Source organism: Colletes gigas, unplaced genomic scaffold (assembly GCF_013123115.1).
Source record: "Colletes gigas isolate AHSC1104 unplaced genomic scaffold, ASM1312311v1 Colletes_gigas_Sc00100, whole genome shotgun sequence".
Classification (NCBI taxonomy): domain Eukaryota; kingdom Metazoa; phylum Arthropoda; class Insecta; order Hymenoptera; family Colletidae; genus Colletes; species Colletes gigas.
Genome location: NW_025106726.1, coordinates 38,725 through 59,994, shown reverse-complemented (window position 1 = coordinate 59,994; position 21,270 = coordinate 38,725). Strand labels below are relative to the sequence as shown.

Genomic DNA, 21,270 nt, shown 5'->3' with positions numbered 1-21,270 from the left:
CTCCTCATCCTGGGCTTGCGATTTTGCCAATTCTTCGAAATTAATCGAGTGGTTAACCGTTTCCACTCTGGACAGTGCATCGGCAACGACGTTGTCTTTACCGGAAATATGTTGAATATCTGTAGAGAATTGCGCAATGTAATCTAGGTATCGGAATTGTCGAGGAGAGCATTTATCTAATTTCTGTTTGAAAGCGAAAGTTATGGGTTTATGGTCTGTAAAAATCGTGAAATGTCTGCCTTCGAGCATATGTTTGAAATGTTTTATTGCTAAATAGATAGAAAGTAGTTCCCGGTCGTAAGCTGAATACTTCTTTTCGGCAGATCCTAATTTCTTAGAAAAGAATGCTAATGGTTGTCGTTCGTTGCCGACGCACTGATGTAAAACAGCTCCTACGGTGTAATCAGAAGCATCGCAGGTAACCGACAATGGAGCGTTGACCGCAGGATGAGAAAGCAGGGTTGCGTTTGCTAAACTATTTTTGGTATTTTCGAAAGCCTGACGCGCTTCCGAAGTCCAGGCTATCGAGGTCTTGCCCTTTAAATTGCCGGCTAGAAGGTCGTTCAAGGGTGCTTGAAAGCGAGCGGCATCTGGGATAAAACGGCGGTAAAAATTAAGCATTCCCAAGTACTGCCTCAAATCCTTCGCGTTTTTCGGAAGGGGAAATGACTTTATGGCTTGTACCTTGCCGGGCAAAGGTTGAGTGCCGCTTTCATTTACCCGATAGCCTAGAAATTTAACTTCTTCCTGCCCGAACGTGCATTTATTCGGATTAACAACAATGCCATAATCTTTTAATCGTTTAAATAATAATTCTAAATGGCGCAGGTGATCGGCTTGGGATTCTGAGGCGACCAAAATGTCGTCTATATACGCGTAACAAAAATCGAAACCGCGTAAAATTTCGTCGATAAAGCGCTGAAATGTTTGCGCGGCATTTCGTAACCCGAACGACATGTACGGGAATTCAAAAAGCCCAAACGGCGTTGTAATGGCCGTTTTTCCGACGTCTTCCGACGCAACCGGAATCTGATTATAAGCTCGGACGAGATCTATTGTGGAAAATACCTTTTTGCCACTCAGTTGTTGCGCAAAATCCTCAATGTGACGCACGGGGTATCGGTCGGGAATTGTCCGTGCGTTTAACGCTCTATAGTCACCGCAAGGCCTCCAAGCTTCTTCGCCCTTCTTCGGAACCATATGAAGGGGTGCTGACCACGCGCTCTTCGAAGGACAAGCGATGCCCATCTTCACCATCGCGTCGAACTCCTTCTGGGCAGCCCTGAGCCGGTCCGGTGCAAGCCGCCGCGGCTTGCTGGAAACGGGTGGTCCAGGGGTTGTCTCGATGTAATGCACCGTTTGGTGCGTAGTCCTCATCGGGGTGCCGCTAGGCCGTGTAAGTTCCGGCATCTGCATCAGGAGCTGGTGGTAAACGGTAGTCCCTGCTACTGTCTTCACCGACGGCGTTTCATCCTCGGCTCGTGTTCCGCGGACCGTTAACGACGTGGTCCGATCGACGAGGCGACGATTGCGGATGTCCACCATAAGATCGAAGTGATCGAGAAAGTCTACCCCGATTATGGGTTTTGTAACATCCGCAACCACGAATCGCCACACGAAATCCCGTCGTAGGCCGAGGTGCAGGTTTAACGACACTGTCCCGTAGGTGTTAATTACACTCCCATTCGCCGCCGCCAGCTGGTACTCCGATCTTTCTCGCAATCCGCCTAGCAGGCGGCGCGGAAAAACGCACAAATCGGCCCCGGTATCCACTAAAAATTCCGTCTTCGAGCTGTTGTCTAAGATGAAGAGGCGGCGTGATGCTGGATTTGTGTCGCTGGCCGCCATCAACGACTCCCCAGGTCGTTTCCCTGATCCGTGGCGTTCCAATTGCACGGTGCAACGCACCTCTGCGCGGCCGGACCGAACCGCCAATGGTACCAGCATTTCCCTTGATGGTCCATTTGTCCTCCCGCGGGCCGCTCTCGCGATCGCGATAGAGATCGTCTGCGGTAGCGCGAGTTTGGATGATTTCGGTGGGTCGACCTGCGACGGGAAGATTGCCCCTGGTCCACCAAGGATTCGCGGATGGCGGAAATTTCCTGCCTCAAGGAAAGAGCCAATTGTGACATCTTAATGTTTAACATGGCCTCGATGCTCGGGCCCGGCGGGGGTATTTGGCAGGATGCAGATACGCCCGTAATCGCGGCCTCCGTGACGTGTACCCGCGGTGTCATCGTATCCGCAACAGCGTCTGCCAACTCTGCCACCTTATCCAGCGGGGTGTCCCGCTGCGTGGCTAAAATCACCTGCATATTAGCAGGTAGTCGGCCCATCCAAAGCGTCCGCAATACACCGTCCGAAAAAGCCGTACCGGCCAATCCGCGCAGGTGACGAAGAAATTGGGACGGTTTTCTGTCCCCGATTTCCTTGTGTTCCAATAACCGCCGCGTTTTCTGTTCCTGCGACGCACTAAGCCGGCGAATGAACTCATTTTTTAGCGTCGTGTACGGATCCGCGGCCGGGGGATTCATGATAATGTCTCTTACTTCCGCGGCGTGTCGCGCACTTAACGCGCCGAGAATGTACCCGAATTTCGTGGTCTCCGACGTTACATTGGATACCTCAAAACTTCTCTCTACCATTGAAAACCACATCTCCGGGTCTCCCGGACAAAACTCGGGTATCCGTACAGCGACGCGATCAACTGCCAACGGCACACCCGCGGATGTCCCTGCGTTAACGTTAGGGTCAGTCATTTTACCAGTCTTGGTCACAAAAAAAAAATAGTTTCACCGCACACACACACCGCGCTTACTATTTGTCAGACCGTGTCCTTTTCTTATGTCCTTAACACTATACACTTATTTCTCTACCCTAACTAATATTGTCCGTATACGAAAAATGTCCAAATTTTCTTAAAAAAACTTTACTTGCGCGGCGAGATCACGTCGGGGTCACCAATGTGGGATCGGGAAGATAATGACTCCGCTCTGTTCCGTTCCGCACAATTGTATTGTTGCTGTCGTACAACGACGTGACTCGTGGTGCGGGTTACGCTCGACTCTCTGGTACGATCATCGCCACCGTACCAAGAGGCCTTCAAAAACAAAAGACGGTCAGAGACGACGACAACGGCTTTTCGGCTCACGCGGCTCTGGTCGTCTCGTGTGCAACCATCGTCTCGTGTGCAACCATCGTCTCGTGTGCAACCATACATTGTAGCGGCTTCGAACGGCTAAGGCGTATGTGGTGCCTTGGCCGCCACAGTAGTATATTCTGAAATTTTGTCCAATCAGCCTTTGCAAAATTATAAGTTATGTTTCCTTCGTCTTGGGTCCTTGTGATACTTTGGCTAGGGATACTGATTTGCGCTGTGATTGCTTCGTGGTCACTTGATAATTGTATTGTGTTTAGTCTATTTTCATTTGTATTTAAAAACTCTATCCTTGCATCTGCTAGTACTAGATCGATGAAAGATCCATGGCGAGGGAAGGAAGGTACGGTAGTGTGAAGTAGGTTTATTCTAAATCTAATATCATTGTTATCTATCCATTCCCTAAATGCTCTTCCTCGCTCGTCATTAATTCTGTTTGCCCACGATTCATGTTTTGCATTGTAGTCTCCGGCAATGACCTAGTAGTTAGATTGATTCATTAAATCTAATTCAATAAATATTTTTTCTAATTCTTTAAATTTTGCATTGGGACCTTTCTTTGCATAAATTGATATTAATATGAGCTTGTTGTTGCTGATGTATTTAAACGTAATGCTGTTTCTCTATTATTTCTGTTCTTGTATCTATGTGTATTGTTTCATATTTTATACCTTTTTTAATTATTATCGCTGTGCCGCCTCCGTTCTTTGCATTTGGCCTGTCGTTCCTTATAATTTTATAGTTTTTAAAATATACTGTGTGTTTATCTTGTAATTTGGTTTCATTTAGCATCACTATATCTGGTTTCTTTTTATCCAATAACAGTGTGAGTGCTATTCGTTTGTTATTGCTTACTATTGAGTTAATGTTTGCTGAGACTAGCTTAACCCCTTCGGGCCCCATGCACATTGTAATGTACATAACACTTTTCGTGCTGTATTTTATGCTGTATAGGTTTAAACTTCGTTTCAACACCTAATGTACCTACAAGTGATCATCTAACATGAAAGAATAACGTGTATAACGCCATCTGATTTTTGTGTGTTGAGTTATAGTGCTTCTTATGTGAGTAGTTTGAAATTCGAATGGCCGTGACAGCAGTAAGTAGCAAATATTGTTAGTTTTTCGTTCTTATTTTTTCAAATGAGTGTCAAAAGATATACACATCACTAAAGTATGTATGGGTCTACGTAATAATGAAATTGTACAAAAGATATTTACTTTGGCTTCGTATTATAACCTCTATAAAAAATATGTACATCCTAATGTACATCCTGTCCCAATCAGTGGAAACACTGTACAAAGTTTTCGATTTGAATTTTTTGCGAGTAATAGTTATACATACAATTCTTGAAAATATTTTTGCAGATTATTTTATCCTTCAAGATGAATAAGAAACTAAATAAATCTAATTTAGAAAATGAAAAATATGTAGATAAACTATTAGAATTGTTGGAAAATGGGGATGATTCGGATATTGATGACAGAAGAAAGTGAAGATGAAAGAGTAAGATCTGGAAAGTTGAGGAAATCGGAGACAGTAGAGAAGATGAAATTTTAAATCCAGAGCCCACTACAGAAGGTTTTCGAAATAAGAAAAGAGTACGATGGAGGAAACAAACACCCGATGTACCAAAATTCGAATGGATAGAGAATGACAAAATTGGCGATTCTATTGTATTGGATCCTATGCAATATTTTTCTAAATATATAACAGATGAAATTTTTGAACAGATGGCCGAATGTACAAACATATACGCACTTCAACAAGGACAAACTCGATTCAAACCAACAAATGTTATTGAAATTGAAACTTTATTTGGATTACATATTATGATTGGATGTCTAAATAAGTTCCCACGCATACGAATGTACTGGAGTTCCGTCCTTGGCATAAATGTTTTCTTGGAAAACGTCAAAAAATAGGTTCTTTCAGCTACGGACGATGCTACATTTGATGAATAATTTAGAAAGGCCTAACGCTTGCACAGATAAATTTTACAAGGTCAAGCCTATTATGGATGCAGTGCTAAAGCGCTGTAAGGAATTAGAAATTGGACAAAATATTTCCATAGACGAACAAATGATCCCATTTACAGGAAAAATAAACATGTTGTAATATGTTCAAAATAAACCATGTAAGTGGGGATTAAAAATTTTTGTATTATGCAGTCCAAATGGACTTGCCCACAATTTTATACCATATCAAGGTAGTACCACTGAAATAAACAGAGACAACGTGAAAAAATATGGCCAGAGTAGTGCAATTGTTTTAGAATTACTAGAAATCGCAAAGAAAGAAGGTCATACAGTGTATTTTGACAATTATTTCAACTCTTATGCTCTTCTTCTGCGATTATTGGAATTGAAAATGTATGCTGCTGGTACAGTTCGTATGAATAGGTTTTATAAACCACATTTTATATCTGATAAAGATATAAAAAAGAAGAAAAGAGGCTATTCCGAAGATCTAGTTAGTCAGGATGGCATTATCATGGTAAAGTGGCTGGGCAACAAACCAGTTCATATGGCTTCCAACTTTGTTGGCACTGGAACAATTGATAAAGCAAAACGGTGGGATAAGCAAAAATCAGCATATATCGAAATTGATAGACCTGAAGTTGTTAGGCAATATAACAGCAACATGGGAGGAGTTGATCTGCTCGATATGTATATAAGTTTATATCGCATATATATTAGATCTCGAAAATGGACCCTTCGATTAATTATGCATTTTGTGGATTTTGCTCTATCTAATAGTTGGATAGAGTATAAACAAGATTGCATCGAAGCTAAAATTCATAAAAAAGATATTATGGATTTGTTGGAACTTCGTATGCACGTTTCCAAAAGTTTAATTTATAAGAACAAGCTTGTAAATGTAAAGAAACGTGGTCGTCCTTCAAAAAGTGAAGGAGAAATTACACCCGACAGAAAAAGAAAATTTCGTTGCTGTGAGAAAAGACCAATAAGAGAAATTCAACACGATAATGTGGACCATATGCCCCAAATCGATGATAAAAAAGAAGCAACACGATGCAAGATGCCATTATGCAAAGGAAGGACACATTTTTATTGTGACAAATGTCGTGTCCATTTGTGTTTAGTAAAAGAGAGGAATTGTTTTGAAAGATTTCACAGAAAATAATAATTATATATACATATATATAACTGCTTATTCAAAAGCAATTATTTATAATATAATAATAAATTATTTATAATATAGCAAGAGAATTTTTTTTCATACAAATATTACTCAAGATCTCCTATGCTACAAATTTTGAATAAGGACCATACGTCCATTAAAATGTACATTTAAAAATTATATATAAATGAGTAAATATTTTTGTAAAAAGTATATTGTTGCTTTCATTCACATGAATTAAGTTAATTTTAGTATAAAAATAATTTTTTCCTAAACGACGAAAAATTCGGGTCTGAAGGGGTTAAGTGTTTGTGTAGTTTTGTGTGTACTATTGAATGTGATGGCTTGTAGTTAGCATGTTTGCTAAGTGGCTAACCTGTGTGCTCATTATTTCTAAGTTGGCAACAATTGCTTCTAAGGTTTTTTCTAACCTTTCTGTTCTTATTTGTAGGTTATGTATGTTCCGTTGTTCTTTCTGTTTGTTTTGTGTATTTTGAGTGCCTATATTGATAATACTTATTGGTTTGATTGAGTGCGTGTCATTGCCTGTTCCCTTCAATGTATTTGCGTATGAGAGTCCTGGTTTTATAAACGCTGGATTTGCAATTAATGTTGGTGCATCTGTCCTATTTTTGCTTTTTTGTACCTGCAGGTTTAATTTATATTTTGCAAACTTTGGGCACCCTCTATAAGATGCAGGGTGGCCCTCAGAATTACAATTTACACAGAAAGGTTCCAAGTTGGAATGCCCCGTTGGGTCTTTACCTCTTACGCAGTTTCCAGGTTCATGTATCTCTTTGCACTTGACACACCTATAGGTTAGATTGCAATTTATTGCAGAGTGCCCAAATCTCTGACACCTCCTGCATTGAACATCTCCCTCCTTGTTTAATTTTTCCCACTTTATTATATGGTGTCCTACATATTGTATGCTATTTAATTTCTTAAGGTCGCTATCTGCTGATATCTTTAACAGGTATATTGGGAGCGTACGACCTTCTCTAATTGATTTTGGTGTACTAAATCTGGTTATTTTTTCAAAGCGTAACTCATTCGTTTCCATACTTTGCAGCTCTTCCATAATTTCCTGCTCAGTAAAGGACTCGGGGAGCCCTTTCAGCAAGAAATTATGGTTTTTTAACACTTTAGGAGTATATGTATAAAAACTAGCTTTTGCTTCACAAAGTGTACTTTTGGCCTTTTGGAAATCCTCCAGAGTGTTAAGCTGCAAAATATGCTTCGTTTTACTTAATCTCTTTATGTGGAATTTTACTTGGCTATCATTATGGCTTATTAATTGTACAGTTTCTTTAGGGTCTTGGTACAAGATATTAATAGGGGGAGGTTTGGATGAGGTAAGTGTGGTGGTTACTTCCCTTATGGTTTTGTTTTGTCCAGAAGAAGTTGCCTTGATTTGTCCTGTAGGCAGCGTAGGGCCTGCTGTGGCTGATTTCTTGTGAGTCGATACTGATGTCTGCTGTTGTTTGGGTGTGTTTCTGCTGCTTGTTGCCTTCCTTTCTTCGTTTCTTCTTTTTAAAACTTGTATGAAGTCTGCTTGTTGATTTGTTTGGTCCTCTTCCATCGACACTTCCACGTGTGTGATGCTGTTGTCTGTTAATTGTGTTTCTTTTTCTTGCTTCGGGTCCTTGTTTGCTTCTTTCTTGAGGTTTTCTATTATTTGTGCTAGTTTTTGTAACTGTTCTTTCAGCTCGTTGTTTTCGGCTTGCAGTTTCACTAGCAGTTCCTGTTTTTCTGGCGACTGTGCTGTGGTCATCTTTTGAGTGGTATTTTCTATCTTGCTCACTTTGTGTTTAGTCATTTTTGCGATTTTTTTCCTTTTCAACGTATTCTGGGTTTTTGTTAACCTTGCGATTTTTGAAGCGCCTCCTCGTTTAACTGGCGTTTCAAGAAATTTTTTAAATTCATTTATTTGGCTTTCATGCAACTTGTTACTTTTGTAGGTTAGCTGCGCATCTTTTACTAACTTCGCCGTTTCTTCGGCCGCATTTTTGGAATTTTCTTCTTCCTTTGCCGCGTCCAGGCTTTCCTTCCTATTGTGAGTAGGAACTTTGTCTTGGTTTAGGTCTTTCGTATGATTATTAAACTTTTGTAACGTTTTTCGCATGTTGTGAGAGGTTATGCGACTGCAGCGCGGTGTTTCCCAGCGTGGTCGGTGGTGATTTCAACGTAGTCTGATCGTTGACGTCCATTTCTACTGGCAAATGCAATTATCAATGCTGTTCAATAGATACATGTACACGTGTGACAGTGCATTACTTCACATATGTTAAGATACACGTGGAATAACTCATGTGCATTGATTAATGTAATTTTCTAATCCTTAATATTAATTAACGGGTTCGGAATATTATTCGACAGGTATCGAAGTTTCGGTAGAAAAATTAATTTGTTGAGTTCTTTCGACTTTTGTTGTAAAAACATCCTACCCGAAATCCTACATATTATTTTTTATGGAACTTCGCCGAATAGATTGCGTTCCTTCTAGCTACTGTGGTTTATCAATTCTCGTCGCCACACGAATTGCCAAAAGAAAAGGAACGTCAACAATACGCGGTGTTCCAAGCGGTCACCCATCCAAGTACTAACCTCGCCCGACGCTGCTTAACTTTAACCGTTTACCATTTTAAATAACATTTATTGGACATTACATTTGGTAACAAGATACAATAACAATTACATTAGTGTACATGTTCAATATAAACAATATTTTACAGAAGTTCCTACCTATTTTGTCTAAGCTTTACCTTCACTTTTCATTACGCTACGTATTTGAATATCGCTTGTTTATTATATAAAAATAGTGGTAATTCTAATATTACAAAAGTATTTATTCTCGGTGTTTGCAGGAAACTAGTTCATTAGGAAAACCTGCGTACGAGTAGATTCGCTTAGATATAATTGATTGCTTATTCACATGTTAATTGCACTTTTCTTTGGTGAATACATTTTGGCAGTGTTGCTATTTATTGCACGGGATATCCTAAATCTATACCTACTATATGGCATCCCGAGAAATTTTGAGTTGTTACGTCTAATTATTCTACGAATATCGGGAGTGCTTGATAGGGCAATTTGTGCTTCCAGTTAATAGGCTTGTTATTAGCCTTTATGGAGACTATGTTTTTTATAAATTTGTTTTCACTGCTTGGTAGGTTTGCGTAGAATTTTTGTGCTATTTTTTGAATATGTTCGCGTATTAACGGTATTTGGGCATCTTCATGGAGAGTTATAATTCTTTCATACCTGTTTCTATTTAGCATTAACCTTAGGCATTTATTCTGAAACACGTATAGAGGTTTTGTATTTGTTTTTGATGTTGCGTACCATGCAGGCGCTGCATAGCAGATTATTGAGCGCAATATGGTAGTGTACAGTAACTTTTTATTTGTTATTGACATCGTTGATGATTTTGCCGTAACGGTATATAATAACTTTAACACACCGTATGCTTTTCTGAGTGTTTGCTTAATGTGTTCCTGTTTTGCGCAGTAGCACAATGTCGCACGCCAACTTAATTTTGTGCAACTGTTTAGGGGATACGCTTGGTGGCTCCAATATAAGATATCCGCCAGATGAAGTCTTCGGTCTGCTGGTTCGTGTTCGGTGTTATTCTCGGTGTTGCTTGTTTGATGTTTTGACTCAATCTGCTCCCTGGGCCAAGGTCGCCCAAAAAGCTAACCTCGCCATGGGCGTACCCAAGACCATGGGAGGAAGTATTAGTCGCTGATTGGTTTTGTATTATAAATACGCCGGCCAATCACTTTGGCGGCGAAGTTGGTCGGTGGGAGGCGGCTTGTAACGATGATTTTTAATCATTTTTGCGGGCCCGGGGTTTTCCGCGAGAAGGCTACGGGCTCGGGCCACCGCTTGGTGCCCAGATGTTTCGCGCGGTACCTGAGTCTGATCATAAAACATCTGGCACCGGTCGTCGATGTTATTGCAGGTAGTAAAGTCATAGAGCAACTGGATTTGGAGGGCCATGAAGATTTTAAGTGAATTTACTTATTAAATAGCCGCCTTAGGGGCAGTAGGTTATAAGCAAATCCTTGATTGTTTATGAAAGGTGTGAGTCTATATCCGCTGGCTTTATGAATTTACTGTTACACTGCAACAGTTCCTTAAATAGTAATTTCTTATCTAGGAATACTCCGAGGTATTTTACAGTTGCTGTTGAATTTATGCAGTGGTTGTAAACTTTTATCGGTGTAAAAATTTTGGTGTCATTTACTTTCTTTGAAAAAACTATGACTTCCGTTTTGTCTGCATTGAGGTCTATTTTCCAGGTTTTAAAGTATTTTTCTAATATATTGACATGTATTTGTATTTGCTTTACTGCAACCACTGCACTGAACGAGTGCGCGTATATCGCAGTGTCGTCCGCGAATAGGGCTATGTTTGTCTTTGGAAATTGTGGGATGTCATTTAGGAAGTTGGTAAATAAGATGGGACCAAGTACTTAGCCTTGAGGTACTCCTGCGCTTATTTTCTTCGGTTTGGATTTAACGTTATTTACTGTTACTTTGAAAAATCTATCTTTGAGGTATGAGTGTATGAGTTTTATCAGGGGCGGTGGATATTTTTCTTGGATCATTTTATATATAATACCATCTTGCCAAACTCTGTCAAATGTTACTTTTTCCTTGTTATAGTTTACGCTTATGTCGTTTATTAGCCTTACTACTTGTTGGATGGTATTATGTTTTTTCCTAAATCCAAATTGCTGTTCAATTGTTAATTTATTATTTTCGCTATGTTTTAAGAGTCTGGTTAAAATGATTTTTTCTGTTACTTTGCTAAGGGTTGGGAAAAGGCTAATTGGTCTGTAGCTTGGTGCTATTGTTTTATCTTTCCCTGGCTTCAGTATTGGAATTACCGTTGCTTTTTTCCATCGCGTAGGGAAATAGGCTAATTTGAACATACTGATTATAATGTAGGTTAATTGTACGACATTTTTTTTAGATAGATTTTTTAACAGGACGTTTTGTATGTTATTGTTGGTTTTATTTACGATTAATTACATATTTATGAATAACAATATATATTTATATAGCAGATACGACGCCTCACTTGGCTAGCGTGTGGAAGCACACTGCTGCGCAACAACCGACTAACGTACCCTCAACGTAACTCTACAAATCCCTCCCTCGGAATGATTTTCCCTGGACATTCATTCCGCATTAAACCGTTGAACTTTTAATAACTCTCCTCGGTGTGCGTTATGCACTCTCGGACTTAATGATTTTGTTAATAGGTCTGCAAAGTTCCTTGTTGTGTTTATACAGGGTGTTCGGCTACCTATAGCAAAAATTTTAATGAGCGATAGTAGAGGCCAAAATAAGACGAAAATCAAGAATACTAATTTGTTGATGGAGGCTTCGTTACAAAGTTATTAACATTTAAAGTTCCGCCTGTAGAATGACAATCCGCTAAACAGCTGCGTTCGCGCGGACGGTTGCGGCAGGCGAGTGCTAGTGGTTCTCACGCAGCATGAAAAATTCTGCTTACCGACATTATCGACAGCCTTAGATTTTTGTTCACTTATGGGAATGCGAACACCTTACGTTGAATAAGATTCAACCTGTCTTATGAAAATCCAGAAGGGTATATCAAAACTCGCCCGACGAGATTTTCACAGAGAAAGGGTGAATGCCAGTTCCAATACACAATGTTTTGAACAAAAATCACCCACATGCGATTATACACGCCCCACGATTGTCCACAGTGTCCACAAGTATCCACAAATAATCCTTTCAGGCACTAACCACTATGCAATTAAATAAACACGTACCGCGATTATGTTATTCGTGAATGTCTACGTGTACGTATATCACGATTCTTCCGAGTTAGTTACGAATAAAACTTGTTCCGTCCGGTCAGCTCGGGTTTTTCCGCTCGTTTATGGTGTCAGATGCGGAACCTTGACTTTGTCGAAAAAATCTTCGAACATTCCGCATCTGGCAAATTTCATCGTAAAGCATTCAAGCGCTTTAGCTTTTCGAAAGTGCAAGGCCCGAGTTGACCGACGAAGGGCTGCATTGTTCCGCGGGTGGCACGGTCCTCTACAACGACCGTCGCCAACTCATGGAACAATGCAGCCATAAAACGTCTGCAACGCACATGTAGCTAGGCGTAATTCGGAGTCCCGTTCTTTCCTCGGCAAAATTAACGGGGCCTTAGACTGGGGGAGGAAACCTCGGTCACCCTCGTCCAGGGTGAGATGGGACTCTTCCTCCTCCACGATCGCGCGAGGGAGGAGTTTCCTGGCCAACGGGGCAGGAAAATCGATCCGCCTCCCCCAAGTCGATGGCCAATCGATAAACGGAAAAAGTCAACGCGAATCGGTTGACGAACCCCCAAAAGCGCGTCTCGGAGGGGGTTCAAGCCGAGGAGGAAACGGGCTCCGGACACTTCGACACTCGTCGCTGAAATCTCAGACAACAACGATCGAAATCTTTAACTCGTCGCTAAAAGTTCGAAGACAACGGTCGAAATCTTCTTTAACTCGTCGCTGAAATCTCAGACAACAACGATCGAAATCTTTAACTCGTCGGTAAAAGTTCGAAGACAACGGTCGAAATCTTCATTAACTCGTCGCTGAAATCTCAGACAAAAACGTTCCAGAATCTGCAGTTCCATCGTTTCGGGAACACTCGTCATTCGATCTTCGAAGAAATCGCAGCTTAGAAAGTTCAATCGTCTCGTGAACCATTCGTTGTTCGAAGATCATTTCGCGAAACCTCAGCTCAAGCGGTTCGTGAGCAACAACTCATGATTCGACATTAAAGAGAACAGCCGGATTTCGATTCGAAACAATCCGGCAATTCAACAGTCGCTCAAGATTAATTTGGCGAGCGACGGCTAGGAACCCGCGTACCACGAAGGTTAAGAGGGCCTTACAACCCCTCAGAGTTTAAAAGAAAACTCACGCGACTACCTGGCCAGTACCGCCGCGACGGTACGATTCAAAACTGTTATTAATTTTTCAAATACACTTCAATTTAAAAATGTAAACAGGAATTTAATAAGTATTCGCTGATTGTTTATATCACTGTATTTCTTACATGCTACTTAATACATAACTGTTGCGTGGACTCTCGCGACCGGTAAAATTGGAGTGGTGCGAAAGGAACGCTTTCCGAAGAGTAAGTTATTACTATCGGAATAGTTGGAATAAATGAATGTAGTACTGAACGAGCATAGTTGACTTTTTGACTGTGTAACGTGGAATGTCTATTTCAGGTCTGATGTCGGTATTTACATGGATGGTGGAATGTTATTGGCTAATGTGTCGCGTTGTAGGAGTATCGTTGGTTCTGTATGATTGGTGTAGTTGTTCTGTGTGGGTGTGGTTTGACTGTACTGGCGGAAAGGGCAGGCTCTGGTGAGGAAGCCCTTTCCGGGATTGGGACGGAGTTTTCTAGTAAATTTGAATGTTAGCAACAATTAAGTGAAAGCTAGCCAAGTGAAAGTGCGCGCTAGCCGCGCACGTGCATTTCAGCTGTCTAGAAAACTCCGTCTTGGTTACCCTTGAGAAACAAAAGGCTGAGGGTCGTTTGCAGGCCCGGCCAACGGCTCGACCGAGGGCCTTGACTGTCGCCAACTAACCCTGCCATAAAGGCTAAATTACGAGGTCCTGCTCGCGTCGCAACAATAACTGAATCAAATATGTCTAAAATGTGTCGCGTGAACGCGTTTTACGACTGACTAGCTGGCCGAACACGTACTTACCGATGCTGCCCTTTGTCTCCGATGTGTGTGAGAGAGATAAGCGAGGCGAGTGACGTAGAATCGGGGTCCTGTTCGGCATTTGTTTTTCTGAACCTCGTCGATCGATGGCACAGTCAGAAAATTTCATTTATCCTGCGATTCCTTTTTACATTTTTAAATTGAAGTGTATTTGAAAAATTAATAACAGTTTTATTCGCAAGTAACTCGGAAGAATCGTGATACACGTACACGTAGACATTCACGAATAACATAATCGCGGTACGTGTTTATTTAATTGCATAGTGGTTAGTGCCTGAAAGGATTATTTGTGGATACTTGTGGACACTGTGGACAATCGTGGGGCGTGTATAATCGCATGTGGGTGATTTTTGTTCACAACATTGTGTATTGGAACTGGCATTCACCCTTTCTCTGTGAAAATCTCGTCGGGCGAGTTTTGATATGCCCTTCTGGATTTTCATAAGACAGGTTGAATCTTATTCAACGTAAGGTGTTCGCATTCCCATAAGTGAACAAAAATCTAAGGCTGTCGATAATGTCGGTAAGCAGAATTTTTCATGCTGCGTGAGAACCACTAGCACTCGCCTGCCGCAACCGTCCGCGCGAACTTTAAATGTTAATAACTTTGCAACGAAGCCTCCATCAACAAATTAGTATTCTTGATTTTCGTCTTATTTTGGCCTCTACTATCGCTCATTAAAATTTTTGCTATAGGTAGCCGAACACCCTGTATATTGCAATTTAATCGTCTTGTCCATTACTCTCTCTCTAACAAAGTGATGCTTTATTGAAATATGTTTCGTCCTGGATTTGTCTATATAGTTTTCAGCATGTGCGATGGCTGCCTGACTGTCACTCCACAAAGTAATGGGTTGATTCGTATCCTGTAAACTTAAAGACGTTAAAAACTGCTTAATCCATATTACCTCTCTTGCACATTCGGCCTTCGTCACATATTCGGCTTCCATGGTGCTCAATGCTATCACCGTCTACCAGGATGTCATCCACGTAAACAGCTAGTATCGCTAGTCCCCAATCATTTCTTAATTCATATATGCATGGATCTACCGCATTTCTGTTGAATCCTGCGTCCTTTAGTTTCCTGTCCAGGTGCTCGTTCCAACATCTACCACTTTGTTTTAGTCCATATATTGACTTCTTGAGCTTGCAGTATAGTTTTTCACTATTCTTCTTTTCGAATCCCTTGGGTTGTTTCATGTATATCTTTTCCTTGAGGTCACTGTGTAGGTATGCACTCTTTATGCCATATTGTTCTAGTCGCCACCTATTCCTTACGGCGAGTGCCGTTAGCAATCTTATTGTATCAAATCCTGTCACAGGTGAATATATATGTTCGTAATCGATGGCCTTTTCTTGTGTAAAACCTTTCGCTACTAAGCGTGCTTTAAATCTCTTAATTCCATTTGACGGTTCGATTTCCTTTCTCTTGAATACCCATCTGCAGTTTACGGAAGCTACACCAGGAGGTAGTTCTTCCAATTCCCATACATTGTGTCTCCTGAGTGATTCCATCTCTTCATTCATGGCTTCAAGCCATTCTTTTGCGTCCGTGCTCTTGATGGCTTCTTCGTAGGATTGGGGTTCTTCAGAAGTTGTGTCTTTTATTAAATTCGATTGCACGTTTTTCATTCCACGGTCATCTTCCGACTCTGAACCCGCGTTATTATTACTTCTTAATATCATAGGATGTTGTCTCCGAGGTATTACACGCAGTTCATCAGGATTGTTTCTTGGCCTTCCTCTCCTTCTTTCTACAGTAACAAAGCCTTCTTGATCTGTAGTATAGCGACTGTCATGTCCTTCACCTTCATTTTCCGTTGTAACGCGAGTGGTTTCAGTTTTGATTTCTACTAGTTCAGGCAATTTCCTCTCTTTATTTGTTGCGCTTAAGTTTGATGTTTCTCTGTGCTTTTCACTCTCTTTGAACACACAATCTCTCGATTCTATTACTTCTCTCGTTTTAGGAATCCACACTCTATAGCTTTTTCCGAAAATAGCGTACCCTACAAGTAAACCCTGACACGCTCGACTTGTTAATTTCGAGAATCTTTTCTCCTTTGGTGTATGTACGAAGGTTTCGCAGCCTATCACTCGAAGGTGTCTTATACTTGGTTTCTTGCCGTTCCATATTTCGTATGGTGTGTTCTATTCCTCATGTACGCAGCTGTGTACGCTAATTCTGCCCAAGCCTCTTTTGGTAAACTCGTGTCACTAATCGTACTTCGTACGAGATCTAGAAGCGTTCTGTTCATACGTTCCGCCACTCCATTTTGTTGCGGCGTGTATGTCATGGTTCTCCCATGTACTATGCCATTTGTATTACAAAATTCATCCCAGTTCTTACTCGTTTTAACAATTCTCCGGGTTGCTTTTCTGCTTGAATTTTCCATTTTTTAAATTTCCCAAGCACTTCCGACTTGGCCTTTAGAAAGCAGATTTTGATGAAACGACTTGCATCATCTATTATAGTTAGCATATATCTGGCATCTCCCCAACTTTTGACGTCAAGTGGACCCATCACGTCAGCGTGTACGAGTTCAAGAACTCCGGTCTTCAAATCTTTGATTAGCTTTGAGAATGGTTGTCTCCTAGATTTACCTATTAGACAACTATCACATGGTGTCGGCTGTGATATATCACAGTCCAGACCATTTACCGCCTCAGTCTTTATCATTTTGATTATCTGATGTTTGTTGATGTGCATGAGACGTTTGTGCCATATATCCAGGGATAGCTTATTTGACCTTTCTGCCTGTAACTTTGCCACCTTTGCACTATATATAATCTGAGGTTTTGTCTGTACTATATATAACCTATCCTTTCTGAAAGCTTTCATTAGTGTGCTGTTTCTTTCATCACATATGCGGCATCCAAACCTGTCAAAAATTACTTTCTTTCCATTTTGTATTACTTGTGTAACAGATAAAATATTGTTTTTAATACCCGGTACCCATAAGGTGTTTTCTGCTTCAAATTCCTGTAAACTTCCTCTTGCTTCAATAATCTCTGCATTTACTTTTCCTTTTCCAGATACCTGCACTGTTGTCCCATCAGCTGTTGCAAGATTTTCAGCTTTGATATCTGTTTTGAACATTGAGAAGTATTTCTTATTTGGCGTCATGTGGTGCGTGGTACCAGAGTCTATCACCCATGAGTCCTCATCGACCATTGCCGTACTTAGCACTACATTCATGCTTTTTGCTTTGGCATAGTTCCTCGGGAGGTTTTTTCTACTCCTACAGTACATACTAATGTGTCCAGGCTTTTGACATTTAAAGCATATTATCTCTTTCTGTGCATTTGGTTTTCCCCTTTCTGGCTGTTTCTCTTTTCTATTCTGAAATTGATAATTGTCAACTTTCATGATCATTGCAGGTTGCTTACCACCCACATTCTCTTTTCGTCTTTCAGCTTCTGCGAGAATCCTTCTCTTGACATTTGAACTCTTAAACTCATCTTCTGGTACATTACACAATGCCGATACCACTGTATCCCATTCTTCTGGTAGCCCACACAAGATTATCATTGTCAGATCTCCATCCTCTGTCTGATTATCTATGTTTGCTAGTTCTGCTACTGTTTGGTTTATCTGGCCTAGATATGCTTCCATTGACTCGTGATCTTTTAACTTTACTGAATATAGCTTGCGGCGCAATTGTACTATGCGATATTTGCTGTCACGCGGGGTTTACAATCTTTCAAGCTCTTTTCATACTTCTCTAGGAGACGTTAAATGTCTTACATGCATCTGTTGCTCGTCGCAAATTGCAAGTGTAATCTTTGCAAGAGTCTTTCCTTGTCGAGACAAATATTTTGATTTTTCATTGATATCTGCCGGTTCAACTTCACCAGGTTCTATCACCGTGAATAAATCACATTCCAACAATATCATCCTCATTTGATAGCTCCATGAGGCGTAGTTCGTACCATTTAATTTGCTTATGATACAAGTTTTCCCTTCTGTGGCCATCTCCACAACACGTGGTCGTATGCACTTTTAGGTTATGTTCACTGGCACGTGACGTTTCCCCACACTATATACTTTTTTTTTCACTACGTCCTTTAGCGCAGTGTAATCGTGCTTGGCCCATAACCATTTGTTGGTTTTGTTGGGATAGGTTAAAATAGGAAAACACTCCTTGTGGGGTGACAAAACTTTCTTTATTCTTTCGTTGTTTTTGACTAGAGCGCGCAAAACCAAGTGAAGACTTTCTTCGCTCGTCTCCATGTCGACCCCTCGTTCGCACTGGCAAAATTGTTAAACAACCCTGATTGGTTAACCCCACGCGTTGGGCCTTTCCAATCAGGGCCGTTTATTTTTCCCAAATCACCGCCTATTTCTTACGCCCACGGCGTGCTTGTTTTCGAAACGGCGTGGTGATTGAGGGGGACGACGTTGCGCCCTCACTGCAAGATTTCCTTCGGACCACCCGCGCTGGGCCCACTTGGCGAAACTCCGATGGGTACGCGTCGAGTGTCCTCCGGAAATCCCTAATTTACGACGGTCTCTATTTGCTGTTGAGGGACTTAGAAAAAGAATTTACTAAACGCATTCGATACGCGAGTCTAGAAAATATCTTCCTCAAAAACAGCTTCGACGAACGAGAGTCGTAAATTACGTGGGCCGTTTGCACGAGAGAAAAACTTTCCCATGTGCGCACGACCGGTCGCTACATAACTTTGGTCCTGTCAGCATAACGTTAAACTCGCATCGTTCCGATTTCCTTGATAAAGGTAAGAGGTACAAAATTTGTTTTGGTGGTACAAATTAGTATAAATTCAGCACTAAATGTATCCGCTTTGATTTATTCATTTTCATTAATTTTAACTTTTGGTCCTGCCAGCTTAATATTAAGCTAGCAGCGCCACGATTTTTTTGAAAACGGCAGGAGGTACAAAATTATTATTTGTGGTACAAATTAGTACAAAATAAGTACTAAATATTCCACTAGGTCCGATGTGATTCTGCTTTGGTCCTGCTAGCTTAAGAGAGGTACTATGCGTTGCCGTTTTTAATTCTCTGAATACGAACATCCGCTTGGTCCCATGCCGCGAGACCGGAGACGGGCACAGTTCGCTGAAATGTTTCCGCAGGCGTGCGATAAACGTTTCATTATCGGGGTCGGTATTTCGCAAATCGTGGAGTAGCTCGCCGGGTAGGCGAATTGGTACGCCGTACACCATTTCGGCGGATGTCGCTTTGATATCGTCCTTCCAAGCCGCGCGTAAGCCCAGAAGAACGACAGGCAACGAATCAGACCAGGTCGGATTGGCATGGCACACGATCGCTGCCTTTAATTGCCGGTGGAATCGCTCCACCATTCCGTTCGCCGCCGGATGGTACGCAGTCGTATGTAGATGGCATGTACCGATGAGGCGAGACAATTCTTTGAATAACGCGCACTCGAATTGTCTGCCTTGACCGGTGGTCAGTCGACATGGCACCCCGAATTTCGCGATCCAACCGGACAGTAGCGTGCGCGCCACTGTTTCGGCTGTGACGTCCTCGATCGGGAAAGCTTCCGGCCATTGGGTATAGCGGTCGCCTCTCGATATCGGCAACGGGCCGATGATGTCCACGTGGACATGTTCGAATCGTGTCGAGGGTGCGCCGAAACTGCCGACGGGTGTAGCTACGTGTCTGCTAACTTTCGCGCGCTGGCACGAAATGCACGCTTGTGCCTAGGATTTGCAATCCTTTCGGATACCTGGCCACACGAAACGTTCTGCCACGAGCCTCGCGGTCGCTTTGACACCGGGGTGTGCTAAATCGTGCAAGGACGCGAAGACTTGCTTTCGAAATTGTCGCGTTACATACGGTCGCGGCGAAGGTGTCGTTGTATCGCAAAAAAGTGCGGTGCTCGTTCCCGGAATCACGATTCTCTTGAGCATCAGAGCCGAATTAGATTGTAGCAAGGCGTGCAGCTCTTCGTCCTCGCGCTGTGCGGCCGCAAGTTTCGCGTAGTCGAGCCGTTTCGAGATCTCCGCTACCCGGGACAACGCGTCAGCCACCACGTTGTATTTCCCCGACACGTGTCGGACATCGGTGGAAAATTGTCCGATGAAATCTAACCACCGGAATTGGCGCGGTGTGTGTTTCTCCGGGTTTTGCGCGAACGCAAAGGTCAGTGGCTTGTGGTCCGTGTAAATTTCGAACGCGCGTCCCTCTACCACATGTCGGAAGTATCTGACGGCTTTGTAGACGGTCAGAAGCTCCCAATCATATGGACTGTATTTCCGCTCGGTTTGGGAAAGTTTTTTTGTAAAGAACGCGAGCTTTTGCCACCCGTCGCAAGTTCGTTGCTGCAGTGCGGCGCCTACCGTAAAATCCGACGCATCTGCGAAGTTGGCCAAGGGCAGCATGACATCGGGGTGTGCAAGGAGAGCTGCACGTGCGATACTTCCTTTGTACTTGTCGAACGCTTCCTCTCTGTCCGGCGTCCACTCGACCGGTGCTTGGCCCTTGGTGTTTCCCTGCAGCGCTGCGTTGAGGGGCGCCTGGACCCCGGCGGCTCCCGGTATGAACCAGCGATAAAAATTCACCATGCTCAAAAACTGTCGCAGTTCTTTCAGTGTTTTTAGACGTGGGAAAGTCTGCATTGCCTCGACTTTCTCTGACAATGGTTTGGTGCCTTGCGCAGACACCAAATAACTCAGGAATTTCACTTCCGGTGCACCGAAAACACATTTATCACTATTTACGAGGACCCCGTACTCGTTCAAGCGACTAAATAGTTCGCGCAAATGGCGTTCGTGCTCCTCGATGGAACTGGACGCTACAAGGATATCGTCTATATACACATAACACCACTTGAGTCCGCGCACTGCTTCGCCCATGAACCGCTGGAATGTCTGCGCCGCGTTGCGGAGTCCGAAAGACATCCTGGGGAACTCGAATAAGCCGAACGGGGTAGTGGTCGCGGTCTTCGGTATATCGTCCGGATTCACTGGGATTTGGTTGTACGCGCGCACTAAGTCTAGTGTCGAGAAAATAGCCTTACCGGACAGACGCTGTACAAAGTCCTCGATGTGCGGCACAGGATATCTGTCCGGAATTGTCCTCGCGTTTAACGCACGATAATCGCCCTACGGACGTCACTCGTTGCCTTTTTTCGGGGCGAGGTGAAGGGCCGACGACCAACAACTCTCGGATCTGCGTGCTGTGCCATCTTTCACCATCGCCTCGAATTCGGCTTTC

General features: G+C 42.4%; 1 protein-coding gene across 1 annotated transcript; it reads left to right on the top strand.

Annotated features, from left to right (window-relative positions):
* Positions 1-5,102: 5,102 nt before the first annotated feature.
* Positions 5,103-6,305, top strand: LOC122404080 (piggyBac transposable element-derived protein 3-like). Its single transcript, XM_043407973.1, has 3 exons — positions 5,103-5,272; positions 5,330-5,827; positions 5,918-6,305. Exons 1-3 carry the CDS (start codon positions 5,103-5,105, stop codon positions 6,303-6,305), a joined length of 1,056 nt encoding a protein of 351 aa, XP_043263908.1.
* Positions 6,306-21,270: the final 14,965 nt, after the last annotated feature.

What these genes read in the sequence shown, in the direction of transcription:
- LOC122404080 (XM_043407973.1), top strand. Translation starts at nt 5,103, where the DNA reads ATGCTACATTTGATGAATAATTTAGAAAGGCCTAACGCTTGCACAGAT. An exon ending in ACAGGAAAAATAAACATGTT is followed by an intron (nt 5,273 to 5,329) that starts GTAATATGTTCA and finishes TGTATTATGCAG; the next exon opens with TCCAAATGGACTTGCCCACA. An exon ending in GGAGTTGATCTGCTCGATAT is followed by an intron (nt 5,828 to 5,917) that starts GTATATAAGTTT and finishes TCTATCTAATAG; the next exon opens with TTGGATAGAGTATAAACAAG.